At 36.6% G+C, this 25685-nt stretch overlaps 1 protein-coding gene across 1 annotated transcript; it reads left to right on the top strand.

Moving 5' to 3' along the window:
- The first annotated feature begins 976 nt into the window (after positions 1-976).
- On the top strand, positions 977-22186 carry LOC120005476. Its single transcript, XM_038855106.1, has 22 exons — positions 977-2337; positions 2524-2637; positions 12006-12190; positions 12275-12485; positions 12821-13058; positions 13152-13302; positions 13399-13695; positions 13824-13921; positions 15724-15964; positions 16048-16176; positions 16502-16597; positions 17173-17254; positions 17371-17692; positions 17802-17957; positions 18058-18239; positions 18885-20264; positions 20419-20526; positions 20610-20794; positions 20880-21090; positions 21288-21525; positions 21619-21769; positions 21866-22186. The coding sequence occupies exons 1-22, from the start codon at positions 1062-1064 to the stop codon at positions 22163-22165; spliced, it is 6351 nt and encodes a 2116-aa protein (XP_038711034.1). The 5' UTR covers positions 977-1061; the 3' UTR covers positions 22166-22186.
- The last annotated feature ends 3499 nt before the right edge of the window (positions 22187-25685 follow it).

Genomic DNA, 25685 nt, shown 5'->3' with positions numbered 1-25685 from the left:
GTTTGGTGTGTTTTTCATTTTTCATTTTCTGTTTTTTATTTTTTATTTTCTATTTTATAAGAAATGGAAAACATGCTGGATTTAAAATATTGAAAAATTATTTTCTATTTTCTGTATCCATCTTCTGTTAATCATATCATTTTAAGAAAATATAATTAAAAAATGACTTTTTCTCTCACATGAGTACTATTTTGTTAATAATAATATGAATCATTATAAAATGTTCACATGCAAGATATTTTCTAAAATGCTTGCTTGAAAATGAAATATATTAATATATATACACACACACACACAAGCAAAAGAGAAGCCAATTAAAAAGAAATAAATGCAGAAGTAGGTCCCACATGTTCTTCAACTGTAAAACAAAAAGAACATTATGCACAAAAAAACCAAACACAACGTGCTTCTCAATTCTCTCTGTGAATGCTTCTCTGTGTGAATACGAAGACAGAATACCAACAGCGATTATGAATCCCATGTTTTCGAATTTTGGAAAACGACTTTGCGTTTTCTAATTTCCAGTCATTTTTCATTTCTATAGTTTTCTAAATCTGTTAACCAAACGCGTTGACAGATCATTTTTTGCTTTCTGCAAAAAGAACAAAAAACACATGCATGCATGAAAAACGATCAAATCAAAAGTGCCAGACTTTGGGGAACAAGTGTTCGAAACTCCTGTTTGTGGGTATGGCGTATGCACCATGGTTCAGGGCATTGGTTTTATGGCTTGGACTCGAAGCTTCACTGATGAACCCGAATCTTCAAAAAGATGGGTAACATCTTTAAATTTTATTACCTAATAAGGTTCCAGTCATGGAAAACTCCATATTTGTAGAAATGCAGAAGTCAAGCCGCCTGGTAGCTATATTCAACCTCAACTGTTAAAACATTGAATAATTATGTCAATGTTGGAACAGTCATCCATATTATAAATCTGCCTGCCAAGCCAAGTACATAGATAAGAAAAAGAAATATCATAGCTGTCCTTGGAATACAATTTCTTTATTCACAATCCAGGTTTACTCTTCCTGAACATAGTCAAGTACTCAGAAATCACCATGAATCTGATATACCTTTTTGTATATGTATTCTGTTTGTTTTTCTTAGAGCTTGCTGCTGCCATAGACACCATGAAGTCATCTCAATTCATCAATGACTCTGAGACCATAATATCCACTGGTGGTTCCTTCGAATTGGGATTCTTCAGTCCAGTTAACACGACCAATCGGTATGTTGGAATATGGAGCAAGGACAAGTTTCGAGCAGATGTTGTATGGGTTGCTAACAGAGACAAACCTCTCAAGGATTTAACGGGGATTGTGACTATGTCTGCAGACGGAAATCTTGTGGTGTTGAATGGACAAAAAGAGATTATTTGGTCATCAAATGTTTCCAATGCAACAAACAGTTCTAGTGCTCAGCTGCTAGAGACAGGAAACCTTGTTTTGCGGGATAATATTAGTGGAAAGAACTTGTGGGAGAGTTTTCAAAACCCTTCTAATACATTCTTGGCAGGGATGGAAATTAGTACTAATTCGCGAACAGGTAAGAAAGTGCAGCTGACATCATGGAAGAGCCCTTCGGATCCATCCATGGGAAGCTTCTCGTGTGGTATAATACACACCCGTGTTAATCCTGAAGTTTTCATTTGGAACAACAATCGCCCATATTGGAGAAGTGGTCAATGGAATGGTCAGGTCTTTATAGGAGTGCCTTCTATGTACTCTTTTTCCAGTGATGGACTTGATGTTGTAGTTGATCAAGACGGAACTACTTCTTTGCACTTCAAAATTTTCTTAGCATCTAATAGTGCATACTTTGTTTTGGCTTCTCAAGGAAAACTTGTAGAAAGAGTTCGAAACCAGGCGGCAGACATCTGGTCATCCTTTGTATCCGAGTGTGATATTTATGGGCACTGTGGACCTTTTGGAATTTGTAATAGCCAAACTTTTCCAATGTGCAGTTGCTTGAGTGGGTTTGAACCCAAAAATAGCATAGAATGGAAGAGTGGAAACTGGACTAGTGGATGTGTAAGGAGTCAACCACTGCAATGTGAAAGAATAAACAGTGGGCTCCAAGAGGGAGAAGAAGATGATTTTTTGAAGCTGGAGTTCGTGAAACTGCCAGACTTTGCACAGTGGTCATCTAACCAAGAAAACGATTGCAAACAGGAATGCTTGAAAAATTGCAGTTGTGCAGCTTATGCATTTGATAGTGGTATTGGTTGTATGTCATGGAGTGGAAACTTAATTGACATAAAACAATATATTCCGAATGTTGACCTACAGAGAAATGTCGAAAATCTCTACGTTCGCCTGGCATATTCGGAAATCGGTAACTGTTCTAATCCTTACGTAAGTTTCTAACAGCTAAAGCCTCCATTGCTATAGCACTAATTTTCTTTTCTATAAAATTAAGAACATAAAAACGCGAATAACAAGTGTTGTTACCATATTCCTTTTGTTGTCACTCATTCTCGAGTGGTTTTTGCTTGATAAGTATGCTTCATTTGATTTGCAGAGTCAGAGAGGAGAAAAACCATGGAAGTGGCGATCATAGTTGCAGGAATTGTTGGAACAATTACCATTGCTATTTGCACTTATTATTCTTGGAGGTGGATGGGTAAATATCGAGGTAATGTGCTCTTCATTCTTTACTTGGAGGACTTAGAAGCACTTCAAGGCCCATTCATAAATTACTTTTTGAATCTATTTCAGCAAGGAGGGGAAAGAATAGAGAGATGTTGTTTGATACAAAGGATATGATTAGAGATCAAACGAACCGATTTGCACTCCAGGAAGTACCATTATTCCTCTTACAGAAGCTAGCAGCTGCAACGAATAATTTCCATATTGATAATAAGCTTGGACAGGGTGGTTTCGGACCAGTATATAGGGTAATACTTGTGCTATGATGTTGCAGTCAAATTAATGCTGAACTAAGTTGAAGAGCTATTCACTTGCTTGTTTTTGATTCACAGGGGAAATTACTGGACGGACAGGAAATAGCGGTCAAAAGACTTTCAAGAAACTCTGGACAAGGGCTCAAAGAATTTATGAATGAGGTTGTGGTGATCTCTAAACTGCAGCACCGGAATCTTGTAAGACTGCTTGGTTGCTGTGTTGAAGGAGAAGAAAAGATGTTGATCTACGAGTACATGCCAAAGAAAAGCTTGGATACCGTTCTTTTCAGTAAGAGCATCTGCTTCCCTTAAATTATCATTTTCGCTACGATATTATTCCCTGCATATCAATGTCTAGTTGTGCTGTCAATTGTACGTGGTCATTGTTTTCTCATGTCTGCATTGTTTCTTGCCTTTGAAGTTGCTCATGATGTAAATGCAAAATTGATTCAAAAGGACCTTTCCACTCGAGAATCCTTTAACTAATGTCCTATTACAATAGGGTTGATATTCAGCCTATTAGAAATGTCAAAATTAAACCCCATGAGGTCTGGTTATGATGAAAAATCACTTGGATATTAACTGCAAAATGAATAGCAGCAAAAGGAGATATGATTGAGAAGTCCTCATGGGAAAAGAAAAGGCCTTGAGCTTGGGTGGTATTTAGATGGAGAGGCATAACCGATGTTCCAGATCTTCGGATATATCATGTAAAACTGTAGGATTGGTAGTATGCATTCACGTTGCTTTATTGGTTCTCTATAGACAGAAATAATTGATGTTGAAGCACTTTTACGATATAACTATAGAATTAGTGTTCTTGTCAAGTTATATTCATTAAATTTGACTACAGCATATCATTAAATTCTAATATATGCTGCTTACACAATTTATTTAGGTTCATCAAAACAAGAATATCTGGATTGGAGAAAACGATTCGACATTATTGATGGAATTGGTCGAGGACTTATGTACCTCCACAGGGATTCAAGATTGAAAATTATTCATAGGGATCTGAAGACAAGTAACATATTGTTGGATGAGGAGCTGATTCCTAAGATTTCGGACTTTGGGATGGCCAGAATTTTCCCAAAAAATGAAGAACAAGTCGATACACAAACAATCGTTGGGACATAGTAAGTATTGGTTACTTTTTACATATTCGACTATACCATGTTATCTCTGTTTTAACTGATAAATTTGACTGTTTGATGAAATGCAGTGGCTATATTTCCCCTGAGTATGCTATGGGAGGGCATATTTCAGACAAATCTGATGTTTTTAGCTTTGGGGTATTGTTACTAGAGATTATTAGTGGAAGAAAAAACTCAAGTTTTTATCAGGATGAAGAGTTTCTAAGCCTTCTAGGATTTGTAAGTGTCAAGGTGTTATTCACATTGAGTTACTTGTATAATATACAATTTAGCAGATAACTGAACGTTCGTTTACTTTCAGGCATGGAAATTGTGGAATGAAAACAACATTGCAGCTTTAGTGGATCCATCAATTTGCGATTCACACAATGAAGTGGAAATTGTGAAATGCATACATGTGGGACTGTTGTGTGTGCAAGAATTCGTGATTGATAGGCCAACTATGTTAATGGTCCTTTCAATGCTTCATAGTGAAATCTTGGATCTTCCTGCTCCAAGACAACCTGCATTCACGGGAAGCTGTTTTATTAGGGACATGGAGTCCCCTCATCAGAACCAAAAGAAATGCTCTCTTAACACTATCACTGTTACTACTGTTGATGGAAGATAAGAGAGAATTGGTTTTTTTTTTTTTTTTTTTTTTTTTGAAGTGGGTTATCACACAACATTTCCTGTTCTTTATGGCTTTTGAATGAAAAAAAAAAGGAAGAGAAGATTCTCTTTATGGGTTTTTTTTATTCAAAATCAATAATCATTGCAGCTGGAATTTCTGGAAACCATGTTTTTCAGCAAGGTTATTGACTAAAGGGATGGGTTCAAGGAATCTCTTCTCCAGTCATTGTCTTGTCTTTTATTACAGCCCAACTGTCCAAATCCAGGGCACTAAATTAGTCTTGGAAAATTTGTGTCTACATGGGATGTTTTCTCTTTTTGTTAAATCATTCAAGGGACTTTTTTTTCCCCTAGAATTTAGAATAATTTTTAAATCAGTTTATCTTTGAATTTACAATAGCACGCGCAGTTGCGTGTGTGCAATTCAACAAGGGCATTTTTTCAAAAAAAAAAAAAAAATTATAAAGATCAAAAGACATTAATTACTAATTAGTTTATTATTATTATATATGTATGTTATCATTTTTGTTGTTATTTCTATTTTAGAAAATAATTAGATGTCTAACGGGAATCAATGAGGAATAAGATAGTTTGTGAATCGTAGTATGAGTTATTGATATAGTATATAATAATTAATAATTTTGGGAAGTTTAGAATTTGAAATAATTTTGAAAACAAAGAATAGCTAAATGACTATGCTTAATTTCAATGAAATTTTTTTGATAAGCGAGACTGAGAGAGTCACATATTTGCGTTGAAGAATCTCATAGTTATTGAGAAAAAAATCTTAAACAAATTTTATATATTTATGTAATCCGATCTGGGATTTGAATGAAATTTCTGATAAGAGAAAGTGACTTGCTTCCTAAAGTTCGTGACACTTTCTTATCTGAACAACTACTCCTTCCTCGAAGTTGAATGAGAAGAAAACGTCATTCCCTTTTCTTTTTTCTTTTTTTTCTTTTTTTTTTCCTATGGATATAGAGTCCGCAACTCCAGAAATACACGTACAGAGATATATGGAGTGTGTTGCACATGGAAAATATAACAAGAGTGCCATTTACGTGCAATAATCTTCATGCAATGGGGCCAGTTAAATGCTTATTGTCGTCACCTTTATGATAAATTTGACAAATAATTACCAAACTTCACCAAGATGATTCATGTTGTCGCAATTACATATATTTCTTATACATCATAGACCACCCAATGCGTTAATTGAGTACTACTTTATTTCTGTGGGCCTCAAATTGTAATTTAACATTCGGTTGGTCCATTCAAGGAAAATTCGTTTGGAAAGCTAGACTACAATTTCAAAATAGATAGGGATCCGGGATCCAGTCATCATAGTAAATGATGTTGTTCATTTCTTGATTGATGTAAGTATAGGAGCTCACAAAACCTGATGATTGAATTATAGAGTGACATATCGTTTACCGGAATCACTGAGAGTCATTTAATAAGATTCATATCACTTTTGGCATATTGGGGTTGTACTAAAAGAGTCTCGGCCCATGAAAGTGGCAAGGATAGACCATAGAGTGACGTTGCCATGTTGGGCCCAATAGCCCTTTTTGTTTTGGGGCTGGGCCAACTACATTTATCTTCAACGGAGATATGTAGTAACTTTGGGCCGACTACATGAATGATCAACAGAGATATTTAGTGACTTTGGGCAGACAGACTTTTCATTGGGCCGAAGACCTTGTTTTGTAGTACTTCAATGATCAGAGGGTTTGAACAAACAAATCGAGAGGATTGGAAAAGTGGGAATTGCTGCATTGGACGTGTTAGAAGAAGAAAATTCCATTTGCGGGAGACTAAATTGTTATGCCGAAGTGGGTGATGAGGATGCAGAACAAGTGCTTGAAAAATTGCTCCCGCGTGTGGGTGTGGCGTATGCATCATATTCCGGGGCATTGGTTTTATGGGTTGGAGTCGAAGCTTCACTGATGCACCCGAATCTTCAAAAAATATGAGTAAGATCTTTAAATTTCATTGCCTAATAACTCGGTTAATTATTTCATCTTTTTATTTGATTTTGTTGTCATCTTATGCTTCTGTTTAATTCCCTAGAACTATTGCACTGGGTTTGTTTGATTAGCAGGTAATTTAATATGTATAGAGACGTATAGAGAAGTACTGTCATCTTATTTTCATTGGTAACCTACTTGTTTGCAGCAGTCCATTTGAGTAATGAGTTAGCCAAACATTAAAAATGCTGTTGATTTTGAGAGATTTCAAACAATTGACAGACTTCAAAACCTCTGCAAGGCAACTCCAAGGGGAGTGCTAACTGCTAAGTATGGTTTAACTATCAAAATAGCACCTTAAACTCGAAAAACTTTACTCAAGAGGAGTGCTAAATGAAGATGTAAAATAGCACTTAGGGTGGTGGGGGGCTAAATTTTAGTTTCAACCCTTTTTTTTAAAAAAAAAACTTTTTCCTAGGCTTTTCTAGTCTATAACCAACTTTCAAGTTTTTCTGGATTATCTGTCTACAACAGGTTTCTCCAATATTAACTTGATTTTTGAACCTTTTTTTAGCTTGTATTTTTCAGACATTCTTCAGTTATTAACTTAAGAGCACAGTGAATCCTATGTCCTAAATTATCTGTTTTTTTTTCTATCTTTTCTAAATAGGTTGGATATGAAGAATAAGCTAATTGGTCACAAGGTCTAGAAAGTATGAAAAAAATGTTCCAATTATAAATATTAAGTAATTCAATTTTAGATAATGTATAATTAGCATTTTCTTGGAAATTTATTTGTCTGAATGTCCACACATATGTTCTTTCATTATTTGACAAATTCTCTTAAAATTTCTGTGAAACTTACCGCGAAAATAATAAACGCGTTATCAAGTATAAATGAAATAGGGTCACACCATGTTGTGGTTGTTCTGAGTTTCCACTTCCATCTCCATCAATTCAGAAATTTCATAGGGAAAAAAATATTAATAAATGTTGTTTCTTCTCTTTTCTAAATTTTCTTACAAATTTGAGACGGAGATTATGCTTTGTTTGTGGGGCGTTCGTTAGGGCAGACCCGCTTTCCCAAACCGTCCCACCAAACACCTAAAAAAGTGGAGTGTTACTGTCCACAAAGCAGAACGGTAACGCCCCAAAACAATAAGCTCCAATATGGAGATCATTGTGAGAGTTGTGAGGAATTTTGCAGCTTTTTGATGTGGGGCCCACGTTAAAAAACTGCCACTCTTTTTTTAAATTTATTTTTACATGGGATCCATTTTTGTGACCTTTTAATACAATAAAATAAAATTTATTTTAATGTGAGTATTACGTCTTTTGACATTTAATATTATTTTGTAAAGCAATACTTTTCTACATTAATTATTTTATATATTAATTTTATTTATATATAAATATTTGATGTAAATATTATAAACTTTTTTAATAAAAATTATGCTTAAGCTTAATTATTTTAATTTATCAAATTATAAATTGTTTATTTGTAATTTTTAATAGATAAAATTTAATTTTAAAGATATAAATAAAATATATTTTATATAACTTAACCGTTTAGCACAGTTAATAACTCTACCAAACATCTCAGTCCTCACAGCTTATTTCATAACTTTAAACTCAGTTTTTTTTTTTCACAGTTTAACAGTTTGGAAAATCAACACGTCACTCTGCAAAACACACAAATGGTTGTTCTGAGACTGCCACTATCAAAACATAAATAATTAAAAATTGATGGCTTGACTTTGCTTTTATTGACTTGCTTCCACCTCTCCCGTATTGCCAGGGCAACTCTATCCCAAAACTCCATAAACTGACTCTCAGATAACTTTTAAAAAAATGGCAAGATCTTTGACCTGATCGGAAGCTGAGAAGCTCAGGAACTGGACTGTCAAAATGTCTTTTTTCAGACTATCCATGGCAGTTTTGTTTCTGTTCTTCCTTGGTCTTGCAATTACCACTGAAGTTGATCCATTTGATCTCTACCACGAATGTTCAAATACCACCACTTTCACCCCGAATAGCACTTACCAATCCAATCTCAATCTCCTCCTCTCCTCTCTCGCCTCCAACTCCACTAGCAATGTTGGTTTCCACCACACCACCACCGGCCAAACCCCTGACACTGTCTACGGCCTATTCCTCTGCCGTGGTGACCTCTCCACTGATGTCTGTCAAGAATGTGTCACCTTCGCTACCCAAGACGTACTTCAAAGGTGTCCCGTAGAGAGAGAGTCTGTAATCTGGTACGACGAGTGTCTTCTTCGTTACTCCAACTGGGACTTCTTCCATAGTGTGAACGAAAAGGCTGTTCTCATGTACAACACGCAGAATGCTACGAACCAAACTAGCTTTGATGAGCTAGTGCTAGCCACGATGAATGGTATAGCAACTCAGGCGTCAAGTGGTGCTAAAAAATTTGCGACAGGAGCGACGAATTTCTCTACATTTAATATTCTGTACACCCTTGCACAGTGCACCCAGGACCTATCTACTATTAACTGCCAGAGATGCCTCCAGGTAGCCAATGCACGCCTTCAACCTGGGTCAATAGGAGGAAGAATTCTGGCGCCTAGCTGTATCGTTAGGTTTGAGACATACCTGTTCTATAATCAGTCTGCGATTCCGGCAACACCTCCGACTAGTCTTCCTCCTCCGGCTAAAGGTAAATTTTGAACCCAGTTTTTCGAAAGTTTCTTTCTTTATTTACAATTTATTTTTTATTCGGCCCAAATCTATATTGTTGTGCTACGCCTAATCAATCAGGACTCTCTAGGCTGAAAAAGTGTATTCTTTGTTTCTGTACTTCCATGCTTTTGTGTATTCTATTAGTTTGGAACATGAATTGGAATTAGAAAGGCAAAGCTTAGTTGCTTCATGTTCAGGGCAGGATAGGGGTCACATTAATCGAACCCCACCATAGCTGTAGCCTGTAGGAGCCTGGGTGTGGATGTCTTCTTGGAAGAGAAGCATCCATTAATTCTAAATTTTCGTTATGCAGTAAAGGGTGGACTCTCAACGGTAGCAATAGTTGCAATTGTTGCTCCCATTGTTGTGTCTGGTGCTTTTCGTTATAGGCTCCTGTATTAAAGCAGAAGAGCGAAAAGAAAAGGAAATACAGTGCCACGCAAGAAACACAAGAGGTTGATGGTAACTGGTAAGGTGCAATTTTACCTCACCTTGGACTCCCATAAAAGAAAAAAGATCTTTTGTTCTCGCGTCCAGCCCATTCTACTGCAAAAGACTAGCCTGTTGGTGTGGGGTACACAAGTTACTTCTTATAACACAGCTGAGTGTCATCCCCCCTGAGGGATGTGGGATTGTATGATACCACCACGCCTCTAAAGTCAGTGGAACCGACAGTTTTATCTCTAAATCTCTGGATTTTGTCTTGACCCAATCTCTCATGCTCAGTGTCATCCCACCACCACGCTTCCAAAGCCACTGGAAGTGATAACTTTCTCTCTAAATCTCTAGACTTTGTCTTGGCCCAATCTCATGCTCAATGTCATCCCACCTAAGGGATATGGGATTTTATCATACCACCACGCTTCTAAAGCCAATGGAAGCGACAACTTTCTCTCGACTTTGTCGCATTTGTGTAGGTAGTCCTTTTCGCTACGACGCTTGGTGAGCGACAGCTTTCTCTCTAAATCTCTGGACTTTGTCACATTTTACACCAAAAGATTAGCCTATTGGTGAGGGATGCCCAAGTTACTTATAAAATATAAACAACTTAGTGCCATCCTAGCTAAGCGAGGTGGGATTGTATTAGATATTTATGGGAATTGTGGACCCTTTGGAATTTGTAATAGCCAAAATTTTTCACTATGCAGTTGCTTTAGAGGTTTTGAACCCAACCGTAGCATAGAATGGGAAAGAACTAAGGAGTCAACCACAGCAATGTGGAAAAAAAAAACAGCGGGCTTTAAGAGGGCAAAGAAGATGGTTTTTTAAAGCTGAGTACGTGAAAGTACCAGACTTTGCACAGTAGTTATCTGACATAGAAAATGATTGCAAACCGGAATGCTTGAAAAATTGCAGTTGTGCAGCTTATGCATTTGACAGTGGTATTGGTTGTATGTCATGGAGTGGAAACTTAATTAACATAAGATAATATATATTGAATGTTGACATATGTAGAAATTACGGAGAAGGGGTAGATCTTTATATTCGCCTGGTATATTCAGAACTCGATAATTGTTCTAATCATTACGTGAGTTTCTAACAGTTAGAGCCTCCATTGTTATAGCCCTAATATTCTTTTCTATAAAATTCAGAACATAAAAAGGCGAATAATAAGTGTTGTTAACGTTTTCATTTTGTTTCACTCATCCTCGAGTGGTTTTTGCTTGATAAGCATGCTTCATTTGTAGGTGGAGTCAGCGACTCTCCTAGGGTTCCGGAACCACCTCCGGCTAGTCTTCTTCCTCCGGAAAAAGATAAATTTTTGAACCCACTTTTTCGAAAGTTTCTTTCTTTACAATTTATTTTTTAGTTGGCCCAAATCTATATTGTTGTGCTATGCCTAATCAATCAGGACCCTCTAGGCTGAAAAAGTGTAGTCTTTGTTTATGTACTTCCATGCTTTGTGTGTTCTATTAGTTTGGAACATGAAATTGGATTAGAAAGGCAAAACTTAGTTGCTTCATGTTCAGGGCAGGATAGGGGTCACATTAATCGGACCCCACCATAGCTGTAGCCTGTAGGAGCCTGGGTGTGGATGTCTTCTTGGAAGAGACGTATCCATTAATTCTAAATTTTTGTTATGCAGGAAAGGGTGGACTCTCAACGGCAACATTAGTTGCTATTGTTGCTCCCAATGTTGTGTCTGGTGCTTTTCGTTATAGGCTCCTGTATTAAAGCAGAAGAGCGAAAAGAAAAAGAAATACTCTCAACGGAATGCTTGAAAAATTGCAGTTGTGTAGCTTATGCATTTGACAGTTTGGTTGAAAAATTGCATGAGTTTCTAACAGTTAGAGCCTCCATTGTTATAGCCCTAATATTCTTTTCTATAAAATTCAGAACATAAAAAGGCCAATAACAATTGTTGTTAACGTTTTCATTTTGTTTTCACTCATCCTCGAGTGGTTTTTGCTTGATAAGCATGCTTCATTTGTAGTTGGAGTCGGCGGCTCTCCTAGGGTTCCCTCATCTGGGATCCTTAAAAACATGAAAGTGGTGATCATAGTTGCGGGAATTGCTGGACCAATTACCATTACTATTTACACTTATTATTCTCGGAGGTGGATGGCTAAATATAGAGGTAATGTGCTCTTCGTTCTTTACTTGGAGAATTTGGAAGTACTTCAAAACCCATTCATAAATTGCTTTTTGAATCTATTTCAGCAAGGAAGGGAAAGAGCAAGGAGATGTTGTTTGATACAAATGATGAAAATATGAACAGAGATCAAACGAACCAATTTGAACTCCAGGAAGTCCCATTATTCCTCTTACAAAAGCTAGCAGTTGCAACTAATAATTTCCATATTGATAATAAGCTTGGACAGGGTGGTTTCGGACCAGTATATAAGGTAAGACTTGTGCTATGATGTTGCAGTGAAATTCATGCTGAACTAAGTTGAAGTGCTAGTCACTTGCTTGTTATTGATTCACAGGGGAAATTACTGGATGGACAGGAAATAGCAGTAAAAAGACTTTCAAGAGACTCTGGACAAGGGCTCAAAGAATTTATGAATGAGGTTGTGGTGATCTCTAAACTGCAGCATCGGAATCTTGTAAGACTTCTTGGTTGCTGTGTTGAAGGAGAAGAAAAGATGCTGATCTATGAGTACATGCCAAAGAATAGCTTGGATACCGTTCTCTTCAGTAAGAGCATCTACTTCCCTTAAATTGCCATATAAGCTACGATTTTGTTCCCTGCAAATCAACATCTAGTTGTGGGGATTATTATTTATTTTTAGATGAAAAGAAAAGAACCATGAAATGAACAGGGGAAAAGCAGGCTCCAGGGCAGCCAGCCTGTTAAGATTTTTTTCTTCTTAAAGATTGGTAATATGCATTCACCTTAATCTTACGCTTTGATGTTGATGCACTTTTACGGTATAACTATGGAATTAGTGTTTTTGTCAAGTTATATTCATTAAATTTGGCTACAGCATACCATTAAATTCTTCTATATGCTACCTACCCAATTTATATAGGTTCTTCGAAACAAGAATCTTTGGATTGGAGAAAACGATTCAACATTATTGATGGAATTGGTCGAGGACTTATGTACCTCCACAGGGATTCAAGACTGAAAATTATTCATAGGGATCTGAAGGCAAGTAATATATTGTTGGATGAAGAGCTGAATCCTAAGATTTCAGACTTTGGAATGGCCAGAATTTTCAAGAAAAATGAAGATCAAGTTAATACACAAAGAATCGTTGGGACATAGTAAATACTAAATACTGATTACTTTCTACAAATTCGATGATACCATGTCATTTTTGTTTTAACTAATAATTTTGGCTGTTTGTTGAAATGTAGTGGCTATATTTCCCCCGAGTATGCAATGGGAGGACATATTTCGGAGAAATCTGATGTTTTTAGCTTTGGGGTATTGTTATTGGAAATTATCAGTGGAAGAAAAAACACCAGTTTTTATCAGGATGAACATTCTCTAAGCCTTCTAGGATTTGTAAGTGTTAAGGTGTTATTCACATTCAGTTACTTGTAATATATTATTTAGTTATCTTGGGTCTTCACAGATAACCGAACGTTGATTTACTTTCAGGCCTGGAAATTGTGGAATGAAAACAACATTGCAACTTTAGTGGATCCATCAATTGGCGATTCACAGAATGAAGTGGAAATTGTGAGATGCATACATGTGGGACTGTTGTGTGTACAAGAATTCGTGATTGACAGGCCAACTATGTCAAAGGTCCTTTCAATGCTTCACAGTGAAATCTTGGATCTTCCTGCTCCAAGACAACCTGCATTTACTGGAGGCTGTATTATTAGGGACACGGAGTCCTCTCAAAACAAATGGTCTGTTAATACCCTCACAGTTACAACTGCTGATGGGAGATAAGGGAAAATTGATTTTTTTTTTTGTTGAAGTGGGTTATCACATAACATTTCATGTTCTTTATGGCTTTGAATGGACAAAAAGAGATTCTCTTTATGGGTTTTTTAATTCAAAATCAATCAATGCAGGTATTTCTGGAAACCAAGTTTTTCAAAAAGGTTATTTACCAAGAGGTTCTACGATTCTCTTCTCCAGTTATTATTGTCTTTCATTACAGTCCAACTGTGTAAATCCAGGGTATTAGGAGTGTCCAAAATTCCAACTTTCTTTATCCCTTAAATTAGTCTTGGAAAGTCTGTGTCGCATGGAATCAATGAGGAATAAATTAATAGTCCGGGAATCATAGTATAAGTTATTGATATATATAGTAACTAATAATTTGGGGAAGTTTAGAAATTTGAAATAATTAAGAAACCAAAGAAGAGTTAAATAACTCTGTATAATTTGAATGAGATTTATGATAAGCGAGAGTCATATATTGTCGTTGAAGGATCTCATGGTTATTGAGGAAAAATCTTAAACAAATTTTATATATTTATGTTATCCGATGTGGGATTTGAATGAGATTTGTGATTCGAGTTGAAAAATCTCGTCATTGTTGAAGAAAAATCTTAAATTTTATATATTTATATAATCTGATTTGGGATGTGTATGAGATTTTTGATGAGCACTAGTCATATATTTGCATTGAAAAATCTCATAGTTGTTAAGGAAAAATCTTAAACAACTAACTTTTTTCTTTATATATTTATGTAATCCGAAAAAAGATTTTTGATAAGAGAGAGTTGTATTTTTGCAGGACACGTGTCTGTAATGATTTTTTTTAATGAGTCGTCATAAAAATAAAAAATGTGTTTGTGGTATGAAATGTACGGGAACTTTTCTTATAAATCTTGATACAACTGAGTACCAACTTCTCCAGTCATTGCATGACAGAAATCATCGAACACCACTCCTTCCCTTCTTGTTCATGCAATGGGCCAAACTTCATCATGATGATTCATGATTGACAATTACATATTTCTTATCAATAGACCATCGAAAATGCATTATTGAGTACTACTTTGAACTTTCTTTTTGTGGGCCCCGATTTATAGTTTAATATTAGATTGGTACTTTCTAGGAAAATACATTAGAAAAGCCCAGTACAATGAATGTGGCAAGGGAAAGGGATAGAGTGATGTTGCCATGTTGGGCCCAACAACCTTTTTTTTCTTTATGGGGCCGGGCCGACGACATAAATGATCAACAGAGATATATAGTGAATTTGGGCCGACAATCTTTCCATTGTAACTCGTAAGACTGGGCTGACCTTATCAATGATCAGATGTATAGACGAGTTGGGCTGAAAACATTTTTTTTAGGGCTGAGCCCACTGCAGACGCCTGATGCATACATAAAAAAAGGGAGACGGGAAGTAGGATGTCCAGAAGTCAAGTCGATAGTTTGATTTTTTGAGCCAAACCTCTGGTAGCTATCACTGTTACTACTGCTGCTGGAAGATAAGAGACAACTGATTCTCTTTAAGGGTGTTTTTTTATTATCCAAAATCAATCATTGCAGCAGGTATATATTTCTGGAAACCAAGTTATTCAAGGTGGTCATTGACCCAAGGGCTCCTATGGATTTAGAGTCCGCAATTCCAGAGATAATAGAGATATATGGAGTGTGTTGCACATTGAAAATATAACAAGAGAGCCATTTACGTGTAATAATCTTCATGCAATGGGGCCACTTAAATGCTTATTGTAATCACATTTTTATGATAAATTTCACAATTTCCAAACTTCATCATGTCGTCACAATTATATCTCTTATCACAGACCACCTAATGCATTCATTGAGTACTACTTTCTTTCTGTGTCCGTTGTCCCCCAACTTGTAGATTAATATTCGGTTGGTCTTTTCTAGGGAAAGCCGTTCGGAAAGCCATACTACAATTTCAAAAAAGACAAGAATCCCGGCCCAGTCATCCTAGGAAATGATGACTGTGATGGAACAATTGAAACCACAAACAAAAGAAATCAGAAGAACAGTCAGAGATAAAGCTGAACACTTCATTCGATGGATGCCATCGGATGACTCTTGGACTAAGGTAAATACAGATGGAGCTTTGCGGGCTGACGTGAACTGTGCAACAACAGGAGGAGTTATTAGAGATTCGGATGGGAAATGGGTGAATGGCTTCTCTGTTAATATAGGGAGCTGCTCGGTGCAGAATGAGGAGCTGTGGGGGTTCTTGTTGGGCTTCAAAAAGCTTGAGAACTTGGTTTGCGAAAGGTGATTGTGGAGGTGGATTCACAAATAGTGGTGAAATTGATTCATAAAGTTGCTGTTAATACCAATGCTCAGACTCATTTAGTCTTGCGCATAAAACAACTGTTAAGTAGAGATTGGGTGGTTCGGGTTAATCATGTTTATTGCGAGGCAAATTATTGTGCAGATAGTCTGGCCAAACTCGGTTTTGATCTGCCTCAGGATGTTCATTTTTTTTTTCTAATTCTTCTACTATTATTATTCCTTATTTACGGGATAATATTGTAGTGGTTTCCCACCCCAAGTTATGCCTAGTTTAATAATATTCTATTTTCATAGAAAAAAGAAGAAGTCATTTTTGTAATGAGATTCTGATGGGATTGACAAGGATGTCAAGGAAGCTAGTATTAAAGAGATAAATAATTAAGGAGGTTGGTTTGCTTCGTAAAATTTGTGGCATTTTCTTACTTGAACAGAAACTCCTTCCTCGAAGTTGCATGAGAAGTTATATTGGTTCTTAGCAGATGATTGAACTTCCGTTTACTTTCAGGCTTGGACATTGTGGAATAAAAGGAACATTGCAGTTTTAGTGGATCCATCGATCGACGATTCACATAATGAAGTGGAAATTGTGAGATGCATGCATGTACGGGACTGTTGTGTGTGCAAGAATTTGTGATTGATAGGCCAACTATGTCAATGGTCCTTTCAATGCTTCACAGTGAAATCTTAGATCTTCCTGCTCCAAAAAAGATTGAAGCTTGAAATGGATTGATTGGTAATTAAGTTGCGTAATTATTAATTCCAAAACATATAATCAGAATTACTTGACAAATATAGTTTGCCGAAACATGTGATGTGATTTCTACAAAAAAGAGAAAAATATTACTATCAAATCAACAAACATGTGGAAAACGGGAGATGCCCAACTGTGTAATTAATCACTAATGAGTGTTTGAGTTATTATCAAATCCTCCAATGTTATGTTATTGGGTATGAAGTAGAATTTAAGCTTGCAGAGAAGTACTCCGAATATGTACTTTTATTGCCATCTCTCAATAAAACAAATGCTTCACTTCACTGTTTTAACTTGATCGTCGGAGTTTGTTTGACAGGTACTCCATCGGTGTCCAAACTTCTCAGTCGTTCTTCTTTTGCGTGATACACAAGTTGCTGGTGGCTCATCCCTATAAATTTTTGATTGTAGATTTTATCTTCTAGAGTAGCGTAGCCAACTTAATTGTTCTTCGTCTTTCTTCTTCTTCTTTCCTTTTTAGATCTTCGTCTTTCAGTTCCATTGAAGGTACTGTAGATTATAGAAATTGGCCTTGAGGGGAATGAACCTTGTTTCTCTGTTTCTTGTGTCATTCTTTTGTGTTCTATCTTCTGCTGGTTTGTTTTGAAATGCAAGTGACACAGTGATGAGAGATCGACCTATAAGAGTTGGGAAATCCCTGATATCAGAAAATAAAACCTTTGAATTGGGTTTCTTCAGTCCTGAGAATTCTACATTGAGCTATGTGGGTATTTGGTACCATAACATTCAGCCTCAAACAGTTGTCTGGGTTGCTAATAGAGAAACCCCAATTTCTGATGATTCTGGGGTTTTAACTATTGGGGGTGATGGGAATCTAGTGATTTTATCTGCAAATGAGCCTCTAGTCTGGTCAAGCAATGCTTCAATTTTGCAACAGTTGTTTGGGTTGCTAACAGAGAAACCCCAATTTCTGATGATTCTGGGGTTTTAACTATTGGGGGTGATGGGAATATGGTGATTTTATCTGCAAATGAGCCTCTAGTCTGGTCAAACAATGCTTCAATTTTGCAACAGTTGTTTGGGTTGCTAATAGAGAAACTCCAATTTCATATGATTCTGGGGTTTTAACTATTGGGGGTGATGGGAATCTGGTGATTTTATCTGCAAATGAGCCTCTAGTCTGGTCAAGCAATGCTTCAATTTTGTTTGGGTTGCTAACAGAGAAACCCCAATTTCAGATGATTTTGGGGTTTTAACTATTGGGGGTGATGGGAATCTGGTGATTTTATCTGCAAATGAGCCTCTAGTCTGGTCAAGCAATGCTTCAATTTTGCCTGGGTTGCTAACAGAGAAACCCCAATTTCAGATGATTTTGGGGTTTTAACTATTGGGGGTGATGAGAATCTGGTGATTTTATCTGCAAATGAGCCAATCAAGACCATTCTCAGCCGATGTGGCACTCCAACACTCCCCTTCACACATGGGCTGGGCTTTGTTTACCCTAGACACCATGGGAAGGTGATAAGTGCGGGTCTACTCCATCGGACCACTTTTTGTGGCTGGGCCTTGCTCCGATACCATGTTAACATTTTGGACCCCATTATCCACCCCCTAAAAGGCTTAATAGAGGGTGAGAGAGTACCCTCATTTATACAAATCACCAAGACCATTCCCAGCCGATGTGGGACTCCAACAAATCTGTGACTGAAATTTTTTGTGACAAAAACAAATGTTTTGTCTTGTTTGGGATCTCTTCCCTCTTTGGATTTCCTATCAAATAGTGGCGAAGCTTGCAACTACCTAATAATTTCCTACTAGTGTCTTGTAGCTGCCCAAAGCCTTTTGTCTTAAATAATTCGAAACAAGGCTTCTAGAGGCTAAGAACTATGTTGTGGTTCTGAGTTTCCACTTCCATCTCCATCAATTAAGAAATGTCATAGGGAAAAAAAAGATTAAGAAATGTTGGTTCTTCTCTTTCCCACTTAATTTTGTACAAATTTGACTGAGATATGGTTGATAACTTCATTTGTAGAAATGCACAAGTCAAGTTGATAGTTTGATTTTTTGAACCGAACCTCTGGTAGACCTCAATTGGTAAATATTTAATAATTATGTCCATGTTGGAATAGTCAACCATATCATAACCTGCTTGCCAGGGCAATATACCAATAAGAAGTGAACGAAGTTTCATACCTGTCCTTAGAATACAATTTCCTTATTCACAATCCAGCTTTACTATTCCTGAACATAGTAAAGCAATCAGAAATCACCATGAATCTGATGTGCCTTTTTGTATATGTATTATGTTTGTTTTTCTTAGAGCTTGCTGTTGCCGTAGACACCATCACATCATCTCAATTCATCAATAACTCTGAGACCATAATATCCCCTGGTGGTTCCTTCGAATTGGGATTCTTCAGTCCGGATAACACGACCGATCGGTATGTTGGAATATGGACCAATGGCAAGTTTCATGCAGATGTTCTATGGGTTGCTAACAGAAACAAGCCTCTCAAGGATTTTACGGGGATTGTCACCATGTCTGCAGATGGAAAGCTTGTGGTGTTGAATGGACAGAGAGAGATTATTTGGTCATCGAATGTTTCCAATCCAACAAACAGTTCTTCTGCTCAGCTGCTAGACACAGGAAACCTTGTTTTGCGGGATAATATTAGTGGATTGACCTTGTGGGAGAGTTTTCACAATCCTTCTAATGCACTGTTGGCAGAGATGAAAATTAGTACCAATTCGCGAACAGGTAAGAAAGTGCAGCTGACATCATGGAAGAGCCCTTCGGATCCATCCATGGGAAGCTTCTCGTGTGGTGTAATAAGCACCCATGTTAGTGCTGAAATTTTCGTTTGGCACAACAGTCGCCCATATTGGAGAAGTGGTCCGTGGAATGGTCAGGTCTTTATAGGGTTGCCTTCTATGAACTCTTTTTACAGTGATGGATTTGATGTTGTAGATGATCCAGACGGAACTACTTCTTTCAACTTCAAATTTTCCCCAGCATCTAATAGTTCATACTTTGTTTTGGATTCTCAAGGAAAAGTTGTACAAAGACATCGAAACCTAGCGGCAGACATCTGGTCATCCTTTGTATCCGAGTGTGATATTTATGGGTACTGTGGACCTTTTGGAATTTGTAATAGCCAAGATTTTCCAATATGCAGTTGCTTGAGAGGTTTTAAACCCAAAAGTGGCATGGAATGGGAGAGTGGGAACTGGAGTAGTGGTTGTGTAAGGAGTCAACCACTGCAATGTGAAAGAATAAACAGTGGCCTTCAAGAGGGCAAAGAAGATGGTTTTTTGAAGCTGGAGTACGTAAAAGTGCCAGACTTTGCACAGTGGTCATCTATCCCAGAAATCGATTGCAAACAGGAATGCTTGAAAAATTGCAGTTGTGCAGCCTATGCATTTGACAGTGGTATTGGTTGTATGTCATGGAGTGGAGACTTAATTGACATAAAACAGTATATTTTGAATGTTGACCTATGGAGAAATTACGAAAATGTGGTAGTTCTTTATATTCGCCTGGCATATTCAGAACTCGGTAATTGTTCTAATCCTTACATGACTTTCTAACAGCTGGAGCCTCAATTGCTATAGCCCTAATTTTATTTTCTATAAAACGCGAATAACAAATGTTGTTACCGTATTCATTTTGTTGTCACTCATCCTCGAGTGGTTTTTGCTTGATATTGCAGAGAAGAAAAAAAACATGGAAGTGGTGATAATAGTTGCAGCAATTGTTGGAACAATTACCATTGCTATTTGCACTTATTATTCTTGGAGGTGGATGGCTAAATATAGAGGTAATGCGCTCTTCATTCTTTACTTGGAGAACTTGGAAGCACTTCAAGGTCCATTCATTAATTGCTTTTTGAATCTATTTCAGCAAGGAAGGGAAAGAGCAAGGAGATGTTGTTTGATACAAAGGATGAAAATATGATCAGAGATCAAACGAACCAATTTGAACTCCAGGAAGTACCATTATTCCTCTTACAAGAGCTAGCAGCTGCAACTAATAATTTCCATGTTGATAATAAGCTTGGGCAGGGTGGTTTCGGACCAGTATACAGGGTAATACTTGTGCTGTAATGTTGCAGTGAATTTCATAGTGAACCCAAGTTGAATAGCTAGTTACTGTTTTGCTATTGATTCACAGGGGAAATTACTGGATGGACAGGAAATAGCAGTAAAAAGACTTTCAAGAGACTCTGGACAAGGGCTCAAAGAATTTATGAATGAGGTTGTGGTGATCTCTAAACTGCAGCATCGGAATCTTGTAAGACTTCTTGGTTGCTGTGTTGAAGGAGAAGAAAAGATGTTGATCTATGAGTACATGCCAAAGAATAGCTTGGATACCGTTCTCTTCAGTAAGAGCATCTACTTCCCTTAAATTGCCATATAAGCTACGATTTTGTTCCCTGCAAATCAACATCTAGTTATATTCATTCACCTTAATCTTACGCTTTGATGTTGATGCACTTTTACGGTATAACTATGGAATTAGTGTTTTTGTCAAGTTATATTCATTAAATTCTTCTATATGCTGCTTACCCAATTTATATAGGTTCGTCGAAACAAGAATCTCTGGATTGGAGAAAACGATTCAACATTATTGATGGAATTGGTCGAGGACTTATGTACCTCCATAGGGATTCAAGACTGAAAATTATTCACAGGGATATGAAGGCAAGTAATATATTGTTGGATGAAGAGCTGAATCCTAAGATTTCGGACTTTGGAATGGCCAGAATTTTCAAAAAAAATGAAGATCAAGTCAATACACAAAGAATCGTTGGGACATAGTAAATACTAAATACTGGTTACTTTCTACAAATTAGATGATACCATGTCATTTTTGTTTTAACTAATAAATTTGATTGTTTGTTGAAATGCAGTGGTTATATTTCCCCTGAGTATGCAATGGGAGGACATATTTCAGAGAAATCTGATGTTTTTAGCTTTGGGGTATTGTTACTGGAAATTATCAGTGGAAGAAAAAACTCAAGTTTTTATCATGATGAACAGTCTCTGAGCGTTCTAGGATTTGTAAGTGTTAAGGTGTTATTCACATTCAATTACTTGTAATTTATAATTTAGTTATCTTGGGTCTTGACAGATAACCGAACGTTGATTTACTTTCAGGCCTGGAAATTGTGGAATGAAAGGAACATTGCAGCTTTAGTGGATCCATCAATTGGTCATTCACGGATTGAATTGGAAATTGTGAGATGCATACATGTGGGACTGTTGTGTGTGCAAGAATTCGTGATTGATAGGCCAACTATGTCAATGGTCCTTTCAATGCTTCACAGTGAAATCTTGGATCTTCCTGCTCCAAGACAACCTGCATTTACTGGAAACTGTGTTGTTAGGGGCATGGAGTCCTCTCAAAACAAATGGTCTGTTAATACCCTCACAGTTACAACTGCTGATGGGAGATAAGGGAAAATTGATTTTTTTTTTTTTTTTTGAATTGGGTTATCACATAACATTTCATGTTCTTTATGGCTTTGAATGGAAAAAAAAGGAGATTCTCTTTATGGGTTTTTTTTTATTCAAAATCAATCAATGCATGTATTTGTGGAAACCAAGTTTTTCAAAAAGGTTATTGACCGAGAGGTTCTAGGATTCTCTTCTCCAGTTATTGTCTTTCATTACAGTCCAACTGTCTAAATCCAGGGTATTAGGAGTGTCCAAATTTTCAACTTTCTTTATCCCTTAAATTAGTCTTGGAATGTCTGTGTCACATGGAATCAATGAGGAATAAATTAATAGTTTGGGAATCATAGTATAAGTTATTGATATATATAGTAACTAATAATTTGGGGAAGTGTATGAATTTGAAATAATTAAGAAAACAAATCAGAGTTAAATAACTCTGTTTAATTTGAACGAGATTTATGATAAGCGAGAGTCACATATTTTCGTTGAAGAATCTTATGGTTATTGAGGAAAAATCTTAAACACATTTTATGTATTTATGTAATCCGATGTGGGATTTGAATGAGATTTGTGATAAGAGAGAGTCATATATTCTCGTTGAAAAATCTCATCGTTATTGAAGAAAAATCTTAAATTTTATATATTTATATAATCTGATTTGGGATTTATATGAGATTTCTGATTAGTGCTAGTATATATTTGCATTGAAAAATCTTATAGTCATTGAGGAAAAATCTTAAACAATTAACTTTTTTTATATATATATATTTATGTAATCTGATATGAGATTTCTGATAAGAGAGAGTCGTATGTTTGTATGAGACGTGTTCGTAATGATTTTTTTTTAATGAGTCGTGTTTATCGTATGAAATGTACGTGGATTTTTCTTGTGGACTTTTCTTATGAGTCTTGACACAACTCTTTCACGAACCCATCAGTCCCCAACTTCTCCAGTTATTGCATGACAGAAATCATCGAACACCACTCCTTCCCTTCTTGTTCATGCAATGGGCCAAACTTCATCATGATGATTCATGATTGACAATTACATATTTCTTATCAATAGACCATCTAAAATGCATTATTGAGTACTACTTTGAACTTTCTTTTTGTGGGCCCCGATTTATAGTTTAATATTCGATTGGTACTTTCTAGGAAAATACATTAGAAAAGCCCAGTACAATTTTGGAAAAGTTTCGGCCCATGAATGTGGCAAGGGAAAGGGATAGAGTGATGTTGCCATGTTGGGCCCAACAACCTTTTTTTTATTATGGGGCCGGGCCGACGACATGAATGATTTTGGGCCGACAACCTTTTCATTGTAAGTTGTTACTCGTAAGGCTGGGCTGACCTTAAGTTATTGTGATCAAATACTCAAATGTATATATGAGTTGGGCTGACACATTTTTTGTAGGGCTGAGCCCACTGCTTCAATGATCCGATATATACTAGTCTATTACAATTTTGAAGCACGAAACGAAAGGTAGGATGGGAATCAACCACTGGTTCAGTGGTTAAGACCTCTCTCGCCTCTTTGGGACCTGGGTGGGTTGGGGACTGGGGGTGTGAATTTTATTTACCAGACGCCTTATGCATCAAAAAAGGGAGACGGGAAGTAGGATGTTGGTGGACAACCGTGGGAGCTGTTTCAGAGGGTTTGAACCAACAAATCGAGAGGATTGGAAATGTGGGAGTTGCTGCATTGGACCTGTTAGAAGAAAGAAAATTTCATTGCGAGAATATATTGTTATGTCCAAGTGGGTGATAAGGATTCAGCACTATGAAGCAAGAAAAGATTCAAACATTGCCAGACTTCGCAGAACGAGTGCTCGGAAAAGTGCTCCTGTTTGGGTGTAGCATATGCACATGGTCTGGGGCATTGGTTTTATGATTTGAACTCGAAGCTTAACTGATGCACCCGAATCTTCAAAAAGATGGGTGAGATCTTTAAATAACGTGGTTAATTATTTGGTCTTTTATCTGATTTTATTGTCATCTTATGGTACGTTTAATTCTCTAAAAGTATTGCACTGGGTTTGTTTAATTAGCTGGTAATTTAATATGGACAGAGACGTAAAGACGCTGCATACAATGAATCAACTACATATGCGACTAGCTTTTGTCCAACAATTTCATAAGGAGATGTCGAGTAATGGAAGTTTCATGCAATCACAACTCAAAAGTCTGTCGTAAAGGTTAGTACTGTCATTGAAAACTCCAAATATTTGTAGAAATCAGCACAAGTCAAGTCGATGGTTTGATTTTTTGAACCAAACCTCTGGTAGCTATCACTGTTACTACTGCTGCTGGAAGATAAGAGACAACTGATTTTTTTTGTTCAAGTGGGTTATCACATAACATTTCCTGTTCTTTTTATGGCTTTGAATGGAAAAGGAAAGAAAAAAAAGAAAGAGATTAGATTCTCTTTTAAGGGTTTTTTTATTCAAAATCACTCATTGCAGCAGGTATATATTTCTGGAAACCAAGTTTTTCAAAAAGGTCATTGACCCAAGGGCTCCCATGGATTTAGAGTCCGCAATTCCAGAGATAATAGAGATATATGGAGTGTGTTGCACATTGAAAATATAACAAGAGGGCCATTTACGTGTAATAATCTTCATGCAAGGGGGCCACTTAAATGCTTATTCTCGACACATTTTTATGATAAATTTGGCAATGACCAGTGACCAAACTTCATCATGATGATTCATGTAGTCACAATTATATCTCTTATCACAGACCATCTAATGCATTCATTGTAGATTAATATTCGGTTGGTCTTTTCTAGGAAAAAACGTTCGGAAAGCCAGACAACAATTTCAAAAAAGACGAATCCCGTCCCAGTCATCCTAGGAAATGATGACTGGGATGGAACAATTGAAACCACAAACAAAGGAAGACATTTTTGTAATGAGATGCTGATGGGATTGACAAGGATGTCAAGGAAGCTAGTATTAAAGATATAAAAAAGGAGGTTGGTTTGCTTCGTAAAATTCGTGAAATTTTCTTACCTGAACAAATACTCCTTCCTTGAAGTTGCATGAGAAGTTATCTTGGTTCTTAGCAAACGACTGGACTTTCGTTTATTTTCAGGCCTGGAAATTGTGGCATAAAAAGAACATTACAATTTTAGTGGATCCATCAATTGACGATGCACACAATGAAGTGAAAATTGTGAGATGCTTGCATGTACGGGACTGTTGTGTGTGCAAGAATTTGTGATTTTGATAGGCCAACTATGTCAATTGTCCTTTCAATGCTTCACACTGAAATCATAGATCTTCCTGCTCCAAGAAAGATTGAAGCTTGAAATGGATTGATTGGTAATTAAGTTGCTTAATTATTAATTTCAAAACATATAATCGGAATTACTTGACAAATATAGTTTGCCGAAACATGTGATGTGATTTCTAGAAAAAGACAAAAATATGACTATCAAATCAACGAACATGTGGAAAACGGGAGATGCCCAACTGTGTAATTAATCACTAATGAGTGTTTTGAGTTATTATCAAATCCT

The sequence above is a fragment of the Tripterygium wilfordii genome, chromosome 9, assembly GCF_013401445.1.
Source record: "Tripterygium wilfordii isolate XIE 37 chromosome 9, ASM1340144v1, whole genome shotgun sequence".
Taxonomy (NCBI): domain Eukaryota; kingdom Viridiplantae; phylum Streptophyta; class Magnoliopsida; order Celastrales; family Celastraceae; genus Tripterygium; species Tripterygium wilfordii.
Note: the sequence above shows the minus strand (reverse complement) of the source record. Positions and strands in the feature narration are given on the sequence as shown.

Coding starts and splice junctions, on each gene's coding strand:
- LOC120005476 (XM_038855106.1), top strand. CDS start 1,062: ATGAATCTGATATACCTTTTTGTATATGTATTCTGTTTGTTTTTCTTA. Junction 16,598..17,172: donor AAATTGTGAGATGCATGCAT/GTACGGGACTGT, acceptor TTTATCTTCTAG/AGTAGCGTAGCCAACTTAAT. Junction 17,693..17,801: donor CAATTTCTGATGATTCTGGG/GTTTTAACTATT, acceptor GGTTGCTAATAG/AGAAACTCCAATTTCATATG.